Consider the following 20,691-nt stretch of genomic DNA (forward strand, 5'->3'; position numbering starts at 1 on the left):
TTTTGGAAGTATTAAACACATTAGTACAAAATAGTGTTGTCTGCTGCTTAGGTAAGCAAATACATAGCCTTTAAATGAAAAAAGAAACAATCTGGGTTTATTATGCCTTTTATGTGACTTCATCTGTATATATATTATATATATATAGTATATATATATTTATAGTAACTTAGTGCAACAAACTGACATAACCCTTTTTAGGAAACATAGATCTTCCATTTTAAATGTTGAATAAAGGTAACTTTAAGACCTGTATTACATGTTTCAAGTTCTTAATAGTTAAGCCCTGTTAAGTAAGGAAAAGGAACCTAAGACCTTTTATTTCTAAATGGAAGCTCATGTTTAAAAGGAGTACTCTGGTCATTGGAAGAGATGTTGTTCACTGTTGTTGGATTTACTGACAAAATGTTCAACCTGTGGGTTTTGGGGGGGATTTTTTGTAACTGATGAAAGTGATTTTGAGAGTCAAAGTGCATTGTTTTATATTAAGTTTCTCAGAAACTTGTGACTCACTTGGGAGAGATGTTGAGCAAATTCATGGTGATCCAATACGTAAATAACTTAAAATCTCAAGTTTTGGGGTTCTGAAGCATAGCAGTGGTTCAGAAAGTGTCTTTGTAGCATCTGTTGGTAGGAACGCCTTTCCCACAGGGCAGCTGAATTCATTTAGGACGTAGGAAGGGAACAGGCTGTGGTTACTGGTTGCAAGGATTTGTGCTTGTTAGGAATCAACAGGCTATATCTTAATCACTGTCAGTTCTCATTCTTGCACACCAACATGAATTGGAGCAAAGGAGAAAGGAAGCAGAACAGATAGATAAACCAACAAGAATCTAGTATAAAAAAAAGTTTCTGGAATACTAGCTTATGGTCTTTATCCTTGAAGTCCTAATGACATACACTACGTAAAATGATTTAAATTGAAGGAGATGATAAAAAAGGCTTTGATGGCCTCAAATTTTTAGGATCTTAGTCTAATTCCAGTGTTGTACTCCTGAAGTCGAGTGTAATTAATAATTGATTTTCTTCAAGTTTGTGTCTAGCTGGTATAAAATTAACTGTTCTGTGCTAGACAATAGAGCTAATTACCAGAAAACAGTTTCACTAGGGTTAAGGTTACATCGGGACCTGCTGTGCTTTCTTGGAATTTTGGAATCATGGAAAGAACTGGCTGTGAGGAACCTTTTCAGTATTCATATTTGGTTTTGTATGGGCTACATGTAATCAATAACCTCCTTAATAATGTATCGTAATACTTTGATTTCCATCTGCAGTAGACAGCAAAAATCAGCATGCACCCCAAAGCCAGTTTAAGAAAACACATTCTGCTTTTTGGTATATATTGCAGGTGGGACTCAAAGTATTGCAGGTGTTGGAATGTGCTGCTGCCAATGTTGACAAAATATCAGTGAAGAAATCATCTGTCCTGATGGCTTGTGTGGTTTAATGATTCTCATACTTCGAGCTAGTGTAGTCTACTGTGTGCAAGCTAACTGCAGTGAAAGATTTTGTGTGCTTCCAGGGAAGCAGGAGGATGGGTCTGAAACCAAAGATTTGCGTATCTCGGCAGGTGTGTGTGTGTGTGTGTTAAAGGTAGCATAGAGAGAATGAAATATAAAAAACATTACATTATAATTTTAGTTTGTGTGACTTAAGTTGCATTAGACTTCATCTTTTAACTCAGTTCTTCTGTTTTAAAATAAGGTTAAAAACAAGTAGTCTGATCTATCTGTAGCAGTTTTGATGATTTCGGTCTGGCATTACGGTTGTTCCTTCCCCTGTCTGCATCACCTCTGCAATTTAGATCTGTATAATTTGAGCTGCAGGGTTAGTAAAATGAGCTATAGAAATTGTCATTTCATGAGGATATGATATATGTTTCCCCAGTGGCAGGCGCAACTGTTGAATAGCTCCTTGTCTCATTTCAGAGATGAAATACTGTAGTCCTTTTCCTGACTGACTGAGAAGAGTGTGATTTTAGTGCTGAGACTGAGGGTGTCCTGAAAGATATTTGTTACTGAACTTCCAAATAAGGTTTGAAACTACTGTGTTAGGAAACACGGATTTTTGTTTTCTGATTCAAATTAGACAGTATCACTGTGGGCTGTTACCACTTTATTTGTAAAATTGCTGTGTGTCATTGCAGCTGTGTCAAAAAAAGATAACTGCAACTCTAATTTATTTAAAAGTTCCTTTCTGTGACTTCACATGTGGAAGTGATTGTAATTGATAAGTACACCTCTCATGAGTGTTTTACAATTATTTAAAATTGGAAAATTGAAGCCTTTATTTTGTGGCTGTTGTCATGGAAAACATTCATCCAATGTATTGTCGTAGGATATACTATTTTGAAGTTGCCTGTGGCTTGAACATGAACGAGCTAGTTTTGAAAAAGTTGGAAATCTGAGGCTTGTAAATAGTTGAATCTTCAGGTTATGCTTAAAATTTTTTTATTTCTATATGAAAATCTAAATTGGTGTATTTTTTTTAATAGAATGAGTCAACTGTGTACATCACAGAATTCTTTTCTTCTGTGCTTTACAGCACCTTTGATTTACTTGGGAGTCTTTGGCATTCCTTATTTTAAGTAGAGAAGGCTCTGTTAAAAGCATAGCTAAGTTTCAGTATGGCCATAAAGGTTTAGGCTGTATGGATGTCCCTTTTACCCTCTGTTACGGAACGGAATAACATGCTTAATTTTTTTTGCCAGACTTATATATGCAGGAAGCAAATTGCTCAAGTCAGGGTTCCAAAAATTTAGTATGTAATGAAAAGAAAAAATGTCAGGGTTACAAGAGAGAAAGGTAGGGGTGACCACAATTCTGATCCCTCTTGAAGCTGCAGTTTGTATGCTCCTTTTTGATTTATGATTCCTCCAGCTACTTCTCCTTGTTTGCTTCAAGTACATACCCATATTCAGGTGGCTGGGAAGCTCTCCAGCCCAGACTTGAGGAAGCTTAGTCAACAGTGAGAAATATTTATATTCATAGAGTTTATGTGAATGAGCAGAAATTGGGCATCTACCTATAAGTAAGGATATGGTCGTGTCAGGCATCTCTGTGCTCTAGTGATCTACCATTTGGTTTCAGATTATGTCAAAAGCATTATTTAATGTCTCCAGAAAGGCTTTGTGTGCGGAAAAAACAATGATAATGAAAAGAAAAAGGATCATTTTAATGAAACACATGCAGTTTCTAGTATAGAATCTGTGGCAGTTGTGAATGAAAATGAGTATTGCTAACGTTATTACAAAGCTGTGGGTTAGGTTTTGAAATGCTTTTAAATTACCATATTTTAAATGTGTTTATACCATTTTAAAGCAATTTTACTTTGACTGATGCTAGAAGAGTAAGCAGAGACTTGGGATAAGAAGGTGAAGCTGATTATATAAAATGGGACTTCTTATTAAAAAGATTACTTTCTGAAATGTGGGGGGAGGATTCCAAGTCAGCTGTCGTCCTTCTGATGGCAAATGAAGTCAGTTGAGCCATTTGCATTTATAGATTTAAGTGCATTTCTATGTATTAGAGTGTCAATTGATCATCTTTTTAAAAATACCTGTGGTAACTTGATAAAAGACCAGATACTGAATAATAGTGGGGTGTGGATTCAGAGGAGAAAATAACCATCAGTATGAGGGGTTTAATTGTATGTTAGGAGAAAGAGGAAAAAAGCCCATGCATTTTCTTGTGTAGTTAGTTCTGTTTAAGCACATGAGCATAATACACAGGTATATAGTTGTGTTAATGAATACTTTTCTTGTTTGTAAATGTTTAGATTGTGATTTATTGACTGGTTTTGGTATTCATGTTCTGTGCCAGAAATTATCCTATTTCAAGAAATCTTTAAGTATGTATGTGTCAGAACAAAAATTTCAGTTTAGTTATGGGTGGTACAGGTTTGGTAGTGTGATGAAATACATACTTTGAATCATCTGGTATGTAGAATACCAAAAGCCAGTTAGAAAGCTTTGTAAGTGCCCTTACAGGGGACATTTCTCCTTTTTCAGGGAATCTTTTGAGAATTGTGTTGCTTTGCAATCTCATTGCTCAGAAATCTGTAAACTAACTTCCAGTTCTCTGCTTGAATGGAAAAATTTGTCTTTTAAGCTCTAAGCATTTTTTTTCACTCAGCAGGTGAATGTTCACTCAGTAGACGAACTTCTGAACAAAGGCTCTTTCTGTTCTCAAATTTTTCCCTTATGTCTTTTTGACAAGACTTTAGAATGGATTTCTTTAGAGCTATCACAGAATCATAAAATGGTTTGGATTGGAAGGGACCTTAAAGATGATCTAGTTCCAACTATCATGTCAGTTGTTAAATAAGTAGCAATAAAAAAAGGATTGATTTGCCACAACTGTTGCACTCATGAAAAAATCCTATTATGTTTTCATAACCTATTGATTTTTTATGTTTGAAAGCTTGACCTACCATAATTATCTGATTGTATTGTTTGTTGTTAATATTGGATGGAAAATTCCATATTTTAAGTCAAGGCACCAAGAACTTAAATAGTCTACTAAAAGAAGCTTCCAAAAATGCATATTGGTGGTGAAGGTTTTTAAAAGATTGCCATTGTTCTAACTCGTATTTTGACAAATGTAATTTCAAAAATTATTGATATTCAAAAATATCAAAAAATAAGTAACTTTTTATTGGTTGAGTGCAATGCTAACATCTATCGGAACTACTTTTACTAAGTATTTTTTATCTGTAACTTTTGCGGGGGTTCTTTAAATGTCACAGATGAGGGAAAATTGGAAGTCTTTGGAATTTCAGATCATTGTAATGGAGGTTGTTCATAAGTAGTAATGTCAAATAAGCTCAAAATAAGGCTAGCTTGTGTAAAACAAATAAATAAAACTAAACAACATGACTCAACTATTCTGTTACAGTTATTGTTTTGAAGGAATATCTTTTTAGTTGTTTCAAATAGTAAGTTCTGAACTTTGGCTTAGGACTGAAAGCAAGAATGCGTTTCTCCCTCTTTTTTTTTTTTTTTTTTTTTTTTTCCCCTCCCCATTTGGATTATGCATGAAAATAAAGTCCAGTTAATATTTAATAATAATGTCGGTATATTACATAAGGTTTCAAAGAATATTGCCTTTCTAAAGTGGCAGGGTAAGAGAATATGTCTTTAATATAGGAAAACATGAAACTCATTTGGTGTTCTTTATACTAGTTTTTAGTTAAAATTACTAATCTTAACATTTAATGGGCAGCAAGCATGAGAGGTATAAGCTTCTGTGTAAATACTACACTTGAATCGTGGAATCTAAACTTTGTTAATAAGTAATGGAATTGTAGCTCAGCACATAAAAGGGAATGGATTATTTATTGCTGTTTTCTGTGTGTGTGTGTTTCAGGGGTCCATTCAGTGTTGTGCGGCGATGTATCAACAGGGAAACAGGGCAACAGTTTGCTGTAAAGATTGTCGATGTAGCAAAATTCACTTCAAGTCCTGGATTAAGCACAGAAGGTAAGAATCAAAAATTAAGCAAATTCTAAATGAACACGGGTTTTGGTTTCTCAACCTTTTCTGTTTGCTTGCTTTGTAAGATCCTTTCTGGTTTACATTTTGTGGAAGTTTTAAAGGTCTTATATCTCAAATTTAACTTACTGCATACATTTCTAATCTTTAGTAATTACTATGGCTCTTCCACTGTGATAATAAATATTAGAAGGAATAGCAGGTCTATACAAACTGTTAACCATTGCTATTTCTGTTAGGATTTTTTTTTTTTAAAGAATGAATTTCTTAAAAAATCTAATTCTGAATCCAAAAGCATACAAAGGAATTAAAGTAAGAACACATCAGTTTTGGTTTTAGTAGTCTAGATTTAGCAGGTAATTTGCTATAAAATAGGTGAAAAGTTGTGATATAGATTTGTGAAATTTTATATAATACTATACATTTTTAATATAGTCAGGATTTTAAAACAATGCTGCAGAATTGTTACAGTGTAAACAAAATGCTGTAATTCTTAACATTTCCTATTTTAGGGTAAAACAATACATCTTTTCCAAGTTGAGTATGCAACTTGAGTGCATAAAATGCTCCTTTTACACTATATGAAAAAGAGCATGGTAACTGAATGATAATCACTGTGTATTTCATGTCCAGTATATTTTTACTGGACATCATATTCTTTTGTAAAGTAATGGTTTTTTGGGGACTCTGCTTGTACCATCTGAGTCCTTATAAACCCAAGTTCAGCAGCAAAAAAGGGTTAGTGACTTTTTGTAGTAATTATAACAAACAGAATCTTAAGCCTTAATGATGGCTAGTTTGATTTACAAGGTAAATAAATCACGCATCTTGCTTTGGACTTTACCAAGGATTTCCATTTACATTTCCATTGCTAGTTTCTTTTTTCTAGCCCTCCAGCAAAATATAAGCTGTGTTTTCCAAAATACACAGCTTGTATACAGCTGCATTGTGGTTTTTGCAGGTTATTTATTAAAATATTTATTAAAAACCATTGCATTTTGAGCTAGTGTATTTTCACTAAAATTATTTGATATCTTTTAAAGGAGGTTCTGTCTATATTCTAGTCTTTTCTGGTTAAGCTCATCTTAACTGCTGATGGTAGGAGACATTTCTACCTTTAGTGGAGTATTGCTTTCCTCGCTTCATGACAATAAAATTCAATCTTTTGAGGCCATGAAGGAATTACTGAAAGGGAGAAATAGCAGGCAAAAGGGTAGGGACTCATCAGGAGGAAAGGGGGACCCAACAGTGTAATAGATTCACTGGAAAAATGAAGGATAGCTGTTGATAGTTTGTATTTTCTGCTTCGGTCTAAAGAAAACGCTTGGGACTAGACTAAGAAATTTTTGGGTTTTGATCCCACTTGTATTATGTTGATATAGTTACAATTCAAGCCAGCAGGTCATTGAGTTAACAGACCATAAACACTTCATGGTTTAGTGGTTGGTTTATTTTGTTTTGGGTTTTTTTGGTTGTGGATTATTGTTGGGATGTTTTTGTTTGGTTTGGGTTTTTTTAAGATTTTGAATTGTTATGCATTAGCTTTGTAATATTAAGACACATAAATGTGTAAGTGAATGTGAAGCAAGTCCTTAACTCTACATAAGAATCTGAACCTGTTTGTCACAAACTCTTTCCATCTTGTGTACTCTTTATTTTGTTTTTCTCAGTGCTTTGTGTGTATGTGTGTACCTCTTCTCTATCCAGGTTATAGGTTTATTTTGTTAAAAGATTTTATTTTTCTTAAATTTTTTAACATGTGTTTGGCTCATATCTGATACAGAATTCCTTAAACACATTGGTGGGGGGCCGCGATGGTGGTACTTGCAGGAAATAAATAGGTGTTTTACCTGGGAGGTAGCTGTATTTGTAAATTGTGTTAAAGTGTAAACTGGAGTTGGAATGGTGAGGTTAATCCTTAGGAATGTTCTTTATCTCAAAGTTTTGCCCTATCTTTGTACAACTTTCCACCTCCAGTCTTTCTTGGAGGCACAGGAGTGGGAGAACAGGATGTTCTGCTTGTGAGGGAGCTGATGACAATTCCTTTCATTAATTTCACATACATGTAAAGTGCTGAAAAGTAAAGGGCCCAGTATGCCTCCACACTTATGATTAAATCTAAAAAGTCTCGGATTTTGAGTGCTTTTGCATACGTACCCATGTGGCATGACAGGTGTTTATGGGTAAGAACTTCATCTTTATATATTTGTCAGCAGTGTACTCTTGTGGCAAAGGCAGCCAACTGCATAGCAGACTGCTGCAGGAGTGTAGCCAGCAAATCAAAGGAAGTGATTGTTTTCTCTGTTCATCCCTTGTGACACCACATCTGGAGCACTTTGTGCAGTCTTGGTTTCCCCAGTACAAGAAAAACAACGATATACTGGCATGAATCCAGCAGTGATGGAGAGGACTGGATTTGCCTAGCTTTAGAAAGAGAAGCTAAGGTGAGATTTAGTGCCGTCTTAACTACCTAATAGAAGGGTATAGAGCAGATGGAGCCAAACTCTTCATATAGGCGCACGGTGAAAAGGCAAGCAGCCATGCAAGCAAGTTGCAACGTGGAAAATTCCAATTAGAGACAAGAAAGTAAAATTCATCCTGTGAATGGTGAAACTCTGGTAGAGGTTGTGCAGAGACTGCGGAGAGCACCCTTGGAGATGCTCAGAACTGGGCTGCACGAGGCCCTGGGCTTCCTGATCTGCTTCGACCTGCTTTGGGGAAGAGTTCGGACTAGATGGCCTCCAAAAGTTCTTCCCAACCTACGTGATTCTGTGATTCTGTGGTATTGTTAGCAACAGTCTACATGTAATCTGTGGGGCTATATAGTTTTAATACCATTTAGGGAGAAAATTTGGGTTTAACAGTACTGTGATAAAAAAAGAGTTAAATTAAAACTAGGTTTGATACAATGTTTCAATTTAAAAAAGTTAATGTAAAACTGGTTTTGATACAGTGTTTTAATTTAAACCTGGTTCTAATACAATGTTGCAATTTTTTTAACTTAGGAAAGGTGAGACATGAAATATGTTATAAAAAGACTGTTTACTAGTCTACAGAATTCATTTAAAAAATAAACTGATTTCTTACAGTAATGGTATCAGCCTTAACACAGTAACAAAAGCAATCAAACTTGAAAAATTGATACTTCTCTAGGCTAATGCATGTTTATTAATTGGTACTGTAGTGAGCATTTGTGGTCTATGGTAGAGAAGTCACTAGCTTGCAAGGCAAACTTTTATCTAGTATAGTGTTCATTCCACAAGGCTGCTCAGTACATGTACCGTGTATAGATGTGGACTTCTCAAGTGATTTTTATGTATGTGTGCATCTCTGCAGTGGTTTGATAATAGGAAAAAAAAAATAATGCTATGTTACGATGCCTGACAGCTAACAAATCTAATTTAGGCTAGGTTCTATTGGATTTAAGTATTAGCATTCACGGTCTTGCATACTGTGTCATCAATCTCTGTGGTGTTGTAATTCAACCATATTAATGAAGTATATTGACACCTTGTCACTGTTCAAGTGGCCACGTGATCTACTGGATTAATGCTGGCTATTTTACATGATGACAGATTCTACTACAGTTCACTATGCTTTCATGCTGCTGGGATACCAAAAATTAAAAATATACATAAGAAAATGCAGAGCTTGAATATTTGTAGATACAAAAGAGACTGTTTTGTACAGTTCAGTTCAGAGTACTTGATGCTCACAGAAGCTACTTTACTCATTAAAGTCTAATAAATTTATTTACACTGATACTTTTATTTCAAAATACAGCTCTTAGTTGCTATACTTAGAAATTTTGGGATGGAAAAGTATAAAAAGCATGTTCCTTATTTCTGAATTTGTTACAGTTCACACCATAGTTACCTTTTACTGTCCATTTCTTCTGCAGCTCTCTTCACATCCCATGCATTGTCTTTGTCGTTATTTTTCTCTTTGTGGCTTACATATCTTGCTTTTACTTAGCAGTTCTAACACCAAATATCTTTAAATGCAAACACTATTTCTTAGGAAGAGAATGGTGATCTGTTCTTTACTACTTAGTAAAAGCCAGTATACCTTATTTGTCTACCTTTTGTTAGCATCAGATTGCTTTCTTATAACATGCTGAGTGTTTTTCAAAGCAATTTAAAGGACAGTGCCCTGTGCTTACAGTGCATGTCTCTTTGAAGCTGTTTTTCAAGATTTAATTCATTCTATATTAGATTCAGTTATCTGAATTCATTCTGATAGAAATGTCCTCACAAAGAAAGTGATTATCATTACTCCCACAACCTTTTAACGGGCTAGACCTTATTAGGTTGGTATATGCGTCTGTACAGGTTTGTGTGCATGCAAGCCACTCTGAAGCTGAATAGATGAACTGATAAAGATTCTCACGTTTCCTTTAGAACCCAAACTGGTTCCACTGCAAGCAAGCTGTGAAGGCAGTCTGCAAAAAGTTTTGGCTGTGGCAAAGAGCGAACTTACAGCCAAGAAAGAAGTGTTTTGAATATAGTTCTTGGATTACTTCTAGCACTGAGAGGGGCAAGATAGTTGAATCAGAGTGGTCACTGCTATGGATCATCCATTTTAGCTAGAGAATTCCCGTATTATTTCATTGAGGGGGGAAAAAATTGGAAAGTTGGCATCATTTTGGTTTTGTTTCTACAAAGGGCCCACCAGTCTTTTCCCTGACATATTTTCATGTTGTGAGTGATTCCTTGCTCTTGTTCTTATTTGTGGGGTTGGGGTTTGTTTGTTTTTTGTTTAGACTTGCATTTTTAAAATCACTTTGTGAGTGCAGTTCGTTTGAAAGGCTTTAATTCTGAGTAAAGATATATGGCAGAGTACCTTCAGCTTTTGGTATTGGAAGGCTGTGGTGAAAAAATTATTTTTTGCAAAAGTGTCTGTGAGTAAGATTCTGTACCTCCCTCCCTGGTTTTTTTCAAGGGTTTAAGCAAAAAATGCAGTGTCAGTGTTGAGCTCAAGTCGTTGAGTAAAAGGTATTACAAACCTGAATCTTATCAAATTTTATGATACTGTACCATATGCAGACTGGATTTGAAGAAAGAGCGACTGGTTCTTTGCCTCTGATTTGGAAGTACCAACTTACCTGGAATTTCTAGTAGTTGTCAGTTCTGTCCCATATTTCACAGATCAAGGAAATTTACTTCCTTGTGTGACATTATTGGGCCCACACCTGAGCTATTGTGTCCGGTTTGGAGCTTCACAATTAAAGGTATGCTAAAGAACTGGAAAGGTCCCAGCAAAGGATTATCAAGACAGTCAGGACCCTACAGCACATGATGGGCTAACAGAGGTTGAGGGAGCTGGGTTTGTTTAGCCTGATGCAGAGGAGGCTAAGACGGTGATGTAACAGTAGTCTACAACTACTTGAAGGGTTACAAAACCAGCAGAGCCAAGCTGTCTTTAACAGTGACAGCTATTACAACAAAGAGTAATGGCAAGAAGTGGTTGCTTAGAAGGTTCAGGTTGAACATGAGGAAAAAATTTTCTGCTGGGAGGATAGTACAGCAGGTATAAGTAGCCCAGAGAGGTTATAGGACCTCTGTCCCTGGATGAAGGCACAGCTGTCGTGATCAATGTTAGCAGTTACTTCACTTTGAGTTGGGGTCAGATCGGATAACCATCAGAGGTTATTTCCCACCAGCATTTCTGTGTGTTACTGAAAATATGAGGAAGGCATCATTATAGATTTTCTTTCATTGAAGGCAGAAAATACAAGGACATTTCAGAGAATGAAAAGCTGCATCAGCTTGACTTTGCTTTTTCTTTTATTATTATTTTAGCCTTAAGAGAAATCTTAAAGTATTTAGCGATAGTAGTGTTGCAGATAGAGCTCTGTTACACCGGAGCTCTCTTGAAAATTCGTTGAGTGTGTACATCTCAGCACTGAAGAGTTTGAGGCGTCTGTTTATAGCCTGCAAAAGTCGCATGGTATTAATAACATCTCTGTTAAAAAGAAAATGCGCAAATGTGGAATTTTGAAGCAAAGGTATTTAAAATGTTGGTAGCTGCCTGTCATGGAGTTTATGTTCCTGGTCTTCTAAATGCCACTGTAGTTTCTGTGTATGCTGTACAAATGATAAAGCAGGTCAGTGTAATATTGCCATGTAGCTATGGTAATAAAAAATCAAGTATAAAAAAACGCTTTCTAGGAAAATTACGTTTAAAAAAAAAAAGTGTGTGTGTGTCAAGGTCATGATGATGAAAGGGACCTCTGCTAGAGTTTCTGCCTATCAACAGGGCTTGAAGACTGATGCTTTAAACAACTTTTGAAGTTTGCTGTTTCAAGAGTCTCTCTGACTGTGGAATGTGTATTTCCTAACTTTGTTGTACTTTTTTCACACTGGGTAGAACTGTGCCTGTTTTGGTACAGAAAATATTACCTTAGCCTTTTTGAGGGGTTAGCTTGGTTTAACTTAATGAAGGATTTGAGTTCTCTTCTTTTCATTTTCTGGAGAAGCCATAGGCTGGTTTGTTTACAAATTCAGTTCGACTGATTTCTACCTATAAATTTCATAAATGTGTAACTTTTATAGTTCTGCTATAACTTTCATAAACAAGGTGTCATTAGAATGAAATACTTTTGTGTAAAAAGACAACAGAAGAGATATCTGTAAGTGTTATAAGCACGTTAACAACACAATAGATACAGTGAATCACAGAAATGTATGAAAACATAAGGATTTATTTTTAGGACTTTTTTTTTTTTCTTGCTACTGGACATGAGTTTACTGCAGAAATGGTGCATGTGTATTTTGGTTGGAAATACAGAATTCAGGCTTGGACAACACTTGACATAATACAATTGTTTTTTTAAAGTGTAACATACAATGTTGTATATTAGGGGACCTTTTTGGTGCTGTTTCTAGCATGTGCCCAGAGACAGACTTCAGGAGTGGGATACTAAGTCTCACTGGTCAAATAATTGTTTTGACCCCTTCTGGAGTCCTACATGAGAATTTGATTGGTCCAGGGAAGCAAATATGAAGTTCTATAAAGAAATACGGCCTTTCATCCAGATCATAAGTCAAGAGTAATAAAGAGCAGCTATATGGAATCATTTTATTTCAAGAACATGGAATTTCTTGAAATTTGATGCAAGCATATTCACAGCAGTGTTGATGTAATGCTTTCCCTTTCCATCTTCAGAAAGGAAAGCATAGCTTGTGAATTTATTACACCCACATTAAAGCATGTAAGAATATTTACCAATTCTTTTATGAACTGTTGCTTAAACAAAAGGAAAATAGTTACGTTTTTATGCATTGCAAGCAATCGGCTCTTTATTCCTCCTAATCAGTCTGCCAAACAAGGAGAGCTTTGTTTGCTGTGTGACTTCATTCCCTTGCCTTTAATATGTATCTGTTTTTATTAGATTTACTGTAGTGCTGAACGTACAATAGCTTAGCAGGAGCGCACCTCTTCCCTCCGCTTTTTTTAATCTTTACACTCGGCTACACATTTGTTCATCTGTGCTTAGTTTTATTGTAGAGCAAATATCGTAAAAATGACTGTTACATTTAGTGGCTGAAGCCACCGCGGACTAGTTGCACATTGCCAGATTAGGTAGGTCTTTACATAACGTTATTGTGAAACTGATTTTGAGAATGGTATCATGCAGCTAAGCAACAAGAGTAGTCAACACATTTCCCAATTTTATAAGTATAAATGGTACCCTTTATAAGTTTCAAAGTGCAACAATATGAAGTGTATTTGACTGTCATTTTGATAATTATTCATTCTAAGAATAACATATTAGAGTATTAATTTAAAACCTCTGTATCTTGAAATTCTTAGAACACATCAAATAATAATTATGTAATTAGAACTAACCACTATTTATACAGCAGATAATATACAATTTAACTGTTAATTTTGTTATATAACTGACTAGGCAGTTGACCTGGATTTTTGAAAAAGTAATTGTAATTGATTGAAAAGTGCTTCCGAAGTAACACTGCTCTAATCTTTTATCTCACTTTACATCCCACTTCCATATATGTGGAAGAAGAAAATACGTTCACATACGTGAAAGAAAATGAGACCTATGCAAATGAATCTTGTTATCAAAACGTTTTTAAACTTCCTGTCATTTAAGTCAGTGAATGTGTTTCTCACAAGTTAATTCCTCTTTGTACATATAAAATAGGGCTTAGTGAACATTTTGTTAAAATTTTTACTGAAATAACTAGTATCACTAAATAGGTGAATCTTGTTCAATAATACATAATATCAAACCATTTTTCTGAAGAAATTGCATAATTTATGTACATCTTAGTCATCTCAAGTCATAAAGTATATTTACTACTTGATAAAAACTTCTGTGCAGACTTGTACTTATACATCACTTCTGCTTAATCTGGACACAAACTGGTTGGTCCTTTAAATCTGTTGTTTGAATGCCATCTGTACGTGGGAGCTCACAACTATTTAGAATTTTCTTCTAATAAGTTTCACTGAAAATTAAACTTGAAAATATTTTAAATTCTTAATAATTTTTTTTAATTTAGGAAAAACATTTTCAGATGGTACTTGTGGTTCAACATAAATCACAGAACCAGGGAAGTGAGCTGCAGTTGTTACTATTTATTCCAAGCAGAGTAGAAAAATGGTGCCTGCCAGGTAATTGGGGTATTCTGTGGTATGCTGAATACCTTACAAAAGACTTGGAAATAACTGTCCTAGATTTGTTTTGTGGGTTTTGGTGGTGGGATTTTTCTAGGGGGGTGAGTGGGGTGGTGGGGTGTGTGTGAGGTCGTCTTTCTGATGGTAAGCCTGTCATTGAAGTGTCTATCCCAGTCATCTACAGTTGCATTCTCAGTCAGTTGCTCTGAACCTGATACTACTTTCCAAACCACATCTCCCAAACTTTAACAAGAGAGTCTTTAGTTGAGCAGGGTTATAAAAAGCCTTCTATTCTAATCCTCTCTCAGCCCAGAGAAACAAAGGAAATAAAATATCACAGACACAATTCACTATTATTCAAAAACAGGCTTTAAAATCTCGTACTATTTCAATCTTGTCTGTCCCTGTACTAAGTATTTAGTTGCATGCATATGGTAGTTTAACAGTAAGATGACTTCTGTACTTGTGTTTGGTAGTTAAATATGTGAAGTATTCAGTAAAGGAGGTGTCTTAGGAACTCTCTGCTTTGTCTCAATCAGAGGCCTGAAGCACCCTAAGAGGATAACGTACTGTTAAAGTGTTCATTGCCTCTAAGTGTATTTACACAGATGTGAGTCCATTCCATCAGGGCCCAAAAGTGCTGATGGAGCTGAGATACCGTTAGGAAGCCAGCTGGATAATCTTTGAGTGATCGAGGTGATTGGGAGAGATACATAAGGGCTGAAGGAGAGCAAATGTCACTCTGATCTTCAAGAAGGGCAAGAAGAAGGACCCAGGGAACTGCAGGTCAGTCAGCTTCACCTTCATACCGAGGAAGGAGGTGGAGCAACTAATCCTGGAAACCATTTCCAGGTACATCAAGGACAGCAAAGTCATCAGGAGTAGTGAGCATGGATTCACCGAGGGGAAGTCATGGTTGACCAACTTGAGAAACTTCCAGGATGAAACAACTGGCCTGGTAGATGGAAGGGCAAGGGATATTGTCTGTCTAGACTTAGGAAGGGCTTTGATGCTGTATCTCATAAGATTCTTACAGAGAAGATGAAGGAGTATGGGATGGACGAGTACAAAATGATGTGGATTGAAAACTAGTTGAACAGCTGGACCCAGAGGGTGCTTTCATCAGTGGCACAGAGTCTAGTTGGAGGCCAGAAGCTCTTGGTGTACCGCAGGGGTCAGTACTGGGTCCAGTCCTCTTCAGCATCTTCATTAATGGTCTGGGCCATGGGGCAGGGTGTACCCTCAGCAAGTTGGCAGATGACACCGACCTGGGAAGAGCAGCTGATGCGCCAGAGGGTCGTGCTGCCATCCACAGGGACCTCATCAGGCTGGGGCCATGGGCTGACAGGAACCTCATGCAGTTCAACAAGGGGAAGCGTGCAAAGTCCTGCGGGTGGTGAGGAGCAACTGCTTGTACCAGTACCTGGTGGGGGCCATGTGGGTGGACAGCATTTTTGCAGAAAAGGCCCTGTGGTGGTCCTGGTGGGACACCAAGTTGAACACGAGGCAGCAATGTGCCCTTGCCACAAAGAAAGGCTAAACGGTACCCTGGGCTGCCTTAGGAGGAGCATTACCAGAAGGTTGAGGGAGGTGATCCTTCCACTCTACTCAGCCCTGGTGAGGCCACACTTGAAGTGCTGGGTCCAGTTCTGGGCTCCCCGGTACAATAGAGACATGGATGTAGTGGAGAGGGTCCAGCAAAGGGCTGCCACTAAGATGATGAAGGGACTGGAGCATCAAGAGAGCTGGGACTGTTTAGCCCAGTGAAGGGAAGACTCAGGAGGAATCTCATGGATGTGTACAAATACCTGACGGAAGGGTGGGAAGAGGGTGGAGCCAGTCTCTTTCCAGTGGTGGCCAGTGAAAGCACCAGCAGCAGTGGCTACAAACCAAAACACAGGAGGCTCCATCTGAACATGAGGAAACACTTTTTCACACCCCCCACCCCGTGAGGGTGACCAAGCCCTGGCACAGGTTGCCCAGAGAGGTTGTGGGGTCTCCATCATTGAAGGTAATCAAAAGCTGCCTGGATGTGATCCTGGGCAACTGGCTCTAGGTGGCCCTGCTTGAGGAGGCGGTTGGACCAGATGAACTGCAGAGATTATGGAATCATAGTATTATTTAGGTTGGAAAAGACCCTTAAGATCATCAAGTCCACCTGTTAACCCAACACTCTCAAGTCCACCACTAAACCATGTTCCTAAGCGCCACATCTACACATATTTTAAGTATCTCCAGGGATGGTGACTTGACTGCTTCCCTGAGCAGCCTGTTCCAGTGCTTGACAATGCTTTTGGTGAAGAAAATTTTTCCTAAGGACCCTTCCAACTTCAACCATTCTTGATTCTACAAAGACATCTTCGTGACTGCTTTGATGGGTGGGTGGCTCTCCCGTGATGGGCCTGGGAGCAGCTGAGCAAGGTATTATTTGGGCTCCCCCCTGCCCAACATGCCGTTGTCTCTCTGTGCTTTGTGGGTGTGCAGATGAGGTTTTATCACATAACATTTTTCTTTTCTGAAACCCTAGGTTAATTATAGCTGCCTTCTTGCTGAAGAAAGCAAACTGAGGAGTTTGAGAAAGGCAAGTTTGTTTAAAAATAAATCTAGGTTGGAGGAAGAAGCAAGGATATTCCTGCTTTGGTGTTCCTTAAGTAGTTAGCAATGCCTGGAGCTTTTACCAGTACAATAAGCCAAATGACAAGGTGTGTTTCTTCAGCCTTTTTGCAAGGCAAATTCATAATTAAATTTATGCAAAGAAATCTGGAAATATGCTTTTTAAAAGATTTATTTTGAGAATGCTCTCAAGTCTTTATTCTTAAACATTGGCTTTAATCTCTGCAAAGTGCATGAGGTATGTCCAACTTCTGTTCTGAAAAATGAAACCGCTTCCAAAACACTTCTTTTTACACAGTCTGTACTCATCTAATGAATCATAATTTTTGCCAATAGTCCAGAAATAGGCTTCTCACTGTGCTTGCCATAATTCAGGCTGGTTACAAACATAGGGAAGATAATAAGCATCAGCTGTATTTTCAAATATTTTCTGTTTAGATGCGAGCATGTATTCTGTTCTGGTTTGTGCAATCAACAAAACTCAAGATTAATTGCAGCTGAGCTGCAATTTCTGTTAATTCATTGATCCAGAGAGAACCTTCTTTGACTCCTAAATGCTGGGTTTTGTTGTTTTCTGAATCTATAAATATATGTCACTGTGGTATGGTAAATAATGATCCTTGGGCAATATCAGTCATGGAGCGATACTTGCTTTTCATGTTAGAATGCCAAACCTGTATTCTGCCATAGCAGTAAGACATTGGTAAAAATTCAGTCTTTGGGTTGTATGATTTTTGCTTGGGATAGTTTACATCCTGTGAAAATCTTGTCTAAAGTCTTTCTTTTTCCAAAAGAAAGATTTCATGGTTTGTGATCCATAGATTGATATACTGTTTTACTCTCCTAAGTTTTCTGACACGTTAGATGTGAGATCATGATTTCAGGTAGTCTTCCTGCAAGTCAGCTACAAACTTGAATCTTTTCTGCATGTACTGATATTTTTACTGGCTTATAGATGAACACAGTTTGGAGCTATAGGCAATGGAAATTTGCAAGAGTAAAGATGCATTAGCAAACCATGGTGGACCCCCTAAAAAATGGGATGAGAGATAGCTTTTTAAAAGGAGACATATTTTAAATATGTAATATATACATGAGTGTCTGTATATTCATAATAATATCCATATATGTAAGGAGTAAAAACCTCTCTATCAGATACTGTCTTTCATAGTTCAAAACTTAAAGTACTTGTTCATAAATCAGTAAAAAGACAGGGGATAAACAAAATGCATACCTTAAATCAAAATGTTCTTTGATCTTGACTGCTTCATCATCAGTTGCTTAAGAAAATACAGAATTGCTACCTAATGTTGGATAGCAACTGCTGTAAGTTGTATTAATCTTTGTACGTAGAAACTCTTATCTTTTTCAGTTTGCTGCATATGCACTGGTGATTATAAGAACAGTTTACTAATATCAAAACACATAGCATAATCCTCCTACTGCCTTAACTGGACTTCACACTGAAAAATTAAGTGGAAGAAAATGTTAAAGATCAGTGACAAACTGTCACAGTCGGTGCTGCAATTGTAGAAACTGAACACTGATCTTCATGGAAATTTTCATTCTAACATCTGCATCAGCAAATATTTATGACTAATAAATGAAGTATGTAGAAGCTGAGAGATCTCCATATGTCATTACGTGGGAGAATGGAAATTGTTTGAGGAGAAGAAAGTATGGGGTTCAGGAAGTTGTCAGTATGTCGGTTGGTTGTGAGTATTAAATTCTTTAGGTTGTGTTAGCGCATATTAGCTTGTACAGATGCAAAGGTATCTGCCTTTCTTGAGAGCAAGTCAGTGGGTTTAGTCCAGTTGTGAACACTGCCAAACAGTGGCTGTGTTTTCTAGGATAAGAGTTGCTTCAGTAGAAAAAAAAATAAATATCTGGTAATCTCTGATTAAAGAAAATCTTTGCAGAAAAAAGGGAAAAAATATTAAGAGAAACAAGTCTACCTAATATGAAGGCAGATGGAAATATTTGTTGTGCGGTTGCTTGAAAGCTGTCTTCTAGAACAGTTTAAAGACAAGATCTTGGAACATACAGAGTAGAAAAATGTAGATTTTTAGCTTCTTTAGTGAAGAGAGGCATCTTGATTTAAATAAATCAAGGGTCTGGAGTCCTGAGGAGACCTATGAACTTAATTCTATTTCTTAAAGACTTTCTACATTTTATCTGCTGTTCTAATTCTACCACGTCAAATACTGTGTCAGTTGTATTCCAGTATATTAATTATTTTAATAGAATGAAGTTAGGTGCAAACAATACGTGATTGTCTATACAGTTAGATTTAAGATAAAAATCCACTTTAAAAAAAAACTTGAATGAACATACATTGTATGAATTCAATTTTATCTTTAACTTTAATACTGTGTTGAAGCTCCTCCTAATTGTACGTTTTAAAACTACTACACGTATAACCAGTAACTTTAAGAATTTGACTGAGACAGCTGTCATTCTTCCTGCTGCAGAATAATGGGATAGAAGATGTATGGGTTTAAAACCCTTTGATCACTTAACTACCTAGAAGGCAGAAGGATGAGAATATTGTATCTAACTAAGCACTGGAAGATACTTGCATTTTCTTAGGGTTATAGACTAGCAATTTTGGGGTTTTTTTCAAGTGCCAAAGGCTTTAGGAGATAAATCTGTTTTTAACAGCTCTTGTGTGTTACTGCAGTCTGAGCACTCTGAAACAGCATTTATTGGCATGGCATTTTGCAGCTACAAGTCGTTTATTTTAATGAAGACACTTACCAGGGACACCTGGATAGACTACTCACACTGAATGTATTGTATGTATTTGATTTCCTAATATGAATCCAACCAAGAAATATATGCTGTGACAGTAAGTAAATTGGCAATGTAAATAAAAATACAGTGATCTATATAGTTGGTTTACCTAAAAACTGTGACAGAGATTTTTCTTGGAGGTTGTTTCTTAAGAATACTTCATATATGAGTAAGATTTACGGTGTGTTTCTTTTTTTTTTTTTTTTGTGAAGATTGTTCTATGTATTTATTTTACCTAAAATATTCAGTGGTCAAATTCTTTCTTTTTTGAAGTTGCTGTAGAAGAAAAAGCCTGCATGCAAATGCAACTGGTGCTAAAAAGTAATGTTTTATTCTTTCAGAATGTCTTAGCATTTGTTAAGGCACTTAAATGAGGATTTATTTTTAATACTTTTCAGAACTGAGAAATTACTTTAAAGATATATTCCAGGTTCCACAGAAAGTTACTAGCAGAGTCAGAAATACAATACCCAAGCTTCTTGATTACCCAGAAGTCTGACTAAAGTTAGGTTAAAAAATATATTGTTTTATCTACTGTGACAGAACTAGTTGTTGAAGGTTTCTTAAGATCTGTCACTTTTAACATTGCCAGTGATATAGCGATCTTTAAAAAAGATACAGTCTCTTTAAAGCTTACCTGTTTGAGGGGAAAACCAGGAAAGAAACTAGTATGCCCTGGAAATGTAGGATGTTAACATTTAGGATTATTAGGTGGCACTTAACCATCTGTGCAGTGTGTGGGGAGTCTCGCTGCTTTGCATCTCCCGCCCTTTCCCCCTCAGTAAGACTGGCTGAACTGATTTAACAGATCCTGGCTGCTGCAGGGGGAGCGAAGGCCCAGTTCCTTCAACCCAGGTTCCTCACTGTGCAGTCCTGTCACTTACTTGCATTGGCTTTGGTACTCTTTTGAACTATGGAGTGATACATTTTAACCCAAGCGGGGGAAAAAAGTGAACAGAGGACTTGCACCCTAAGTCTCCTAGTCTTTACTTTCTTCTCACCTGGCCTGCTTCCTTTTCAAATGGACCTCATTTAGAAACCTGTTAGGGTTAAAGAAGAATTACCTTGTTAAGGGGAAAGTGTAAGCAAGCATAGGTTGAATTTATTCAGCTGGGAATTTTGATACTGTCTTTAGAGGAAAATATTTATGT

The 20,691-nt window shown here is 36.7% G+C and overlaps 1 protein-coding gene across 20 annotated transcripts in view; it reads left to right on the forward strand.

Moving 5' to 3' along the window:
- CASK (calcium/calmodulin dependent serine protein kinase) overlaps window positions 1-20,691 on the forward strand; it is a 226,463-nt gene that overhangs the window by 51,594 nt on the left and 154,178 nt on the right. For all 20 annotated transcript variants that reach the window (XM_040585277.1, XM_040585276.1, XM_040585280.1 and 17 more), the window contains exon 2: window positions 5,367-5,479. In XM_040585277.1, the coding sequence (XP_040441211.1) occupies window positions 5,367-5,479 (113 nt within the window). The remainder of the gene's footprint in view (window positions 1-5,366; window positions 5,480-20,691) is intronic.

This window comes from Falco naumanni, chromosome 2, assembly GCF_017639655.2.
Source record: "Falco naumanni isolate bFalNau1 chromosome 2, bFalNau1.pat, whole genome shotgun sequence".
Classification (NCBI taxonomy): domain Eukaryota; kingdom Metazoa; phylum Chordata; class Aves; order Falconiformes; family Falconidae; genus Falco; species Falco naumanni.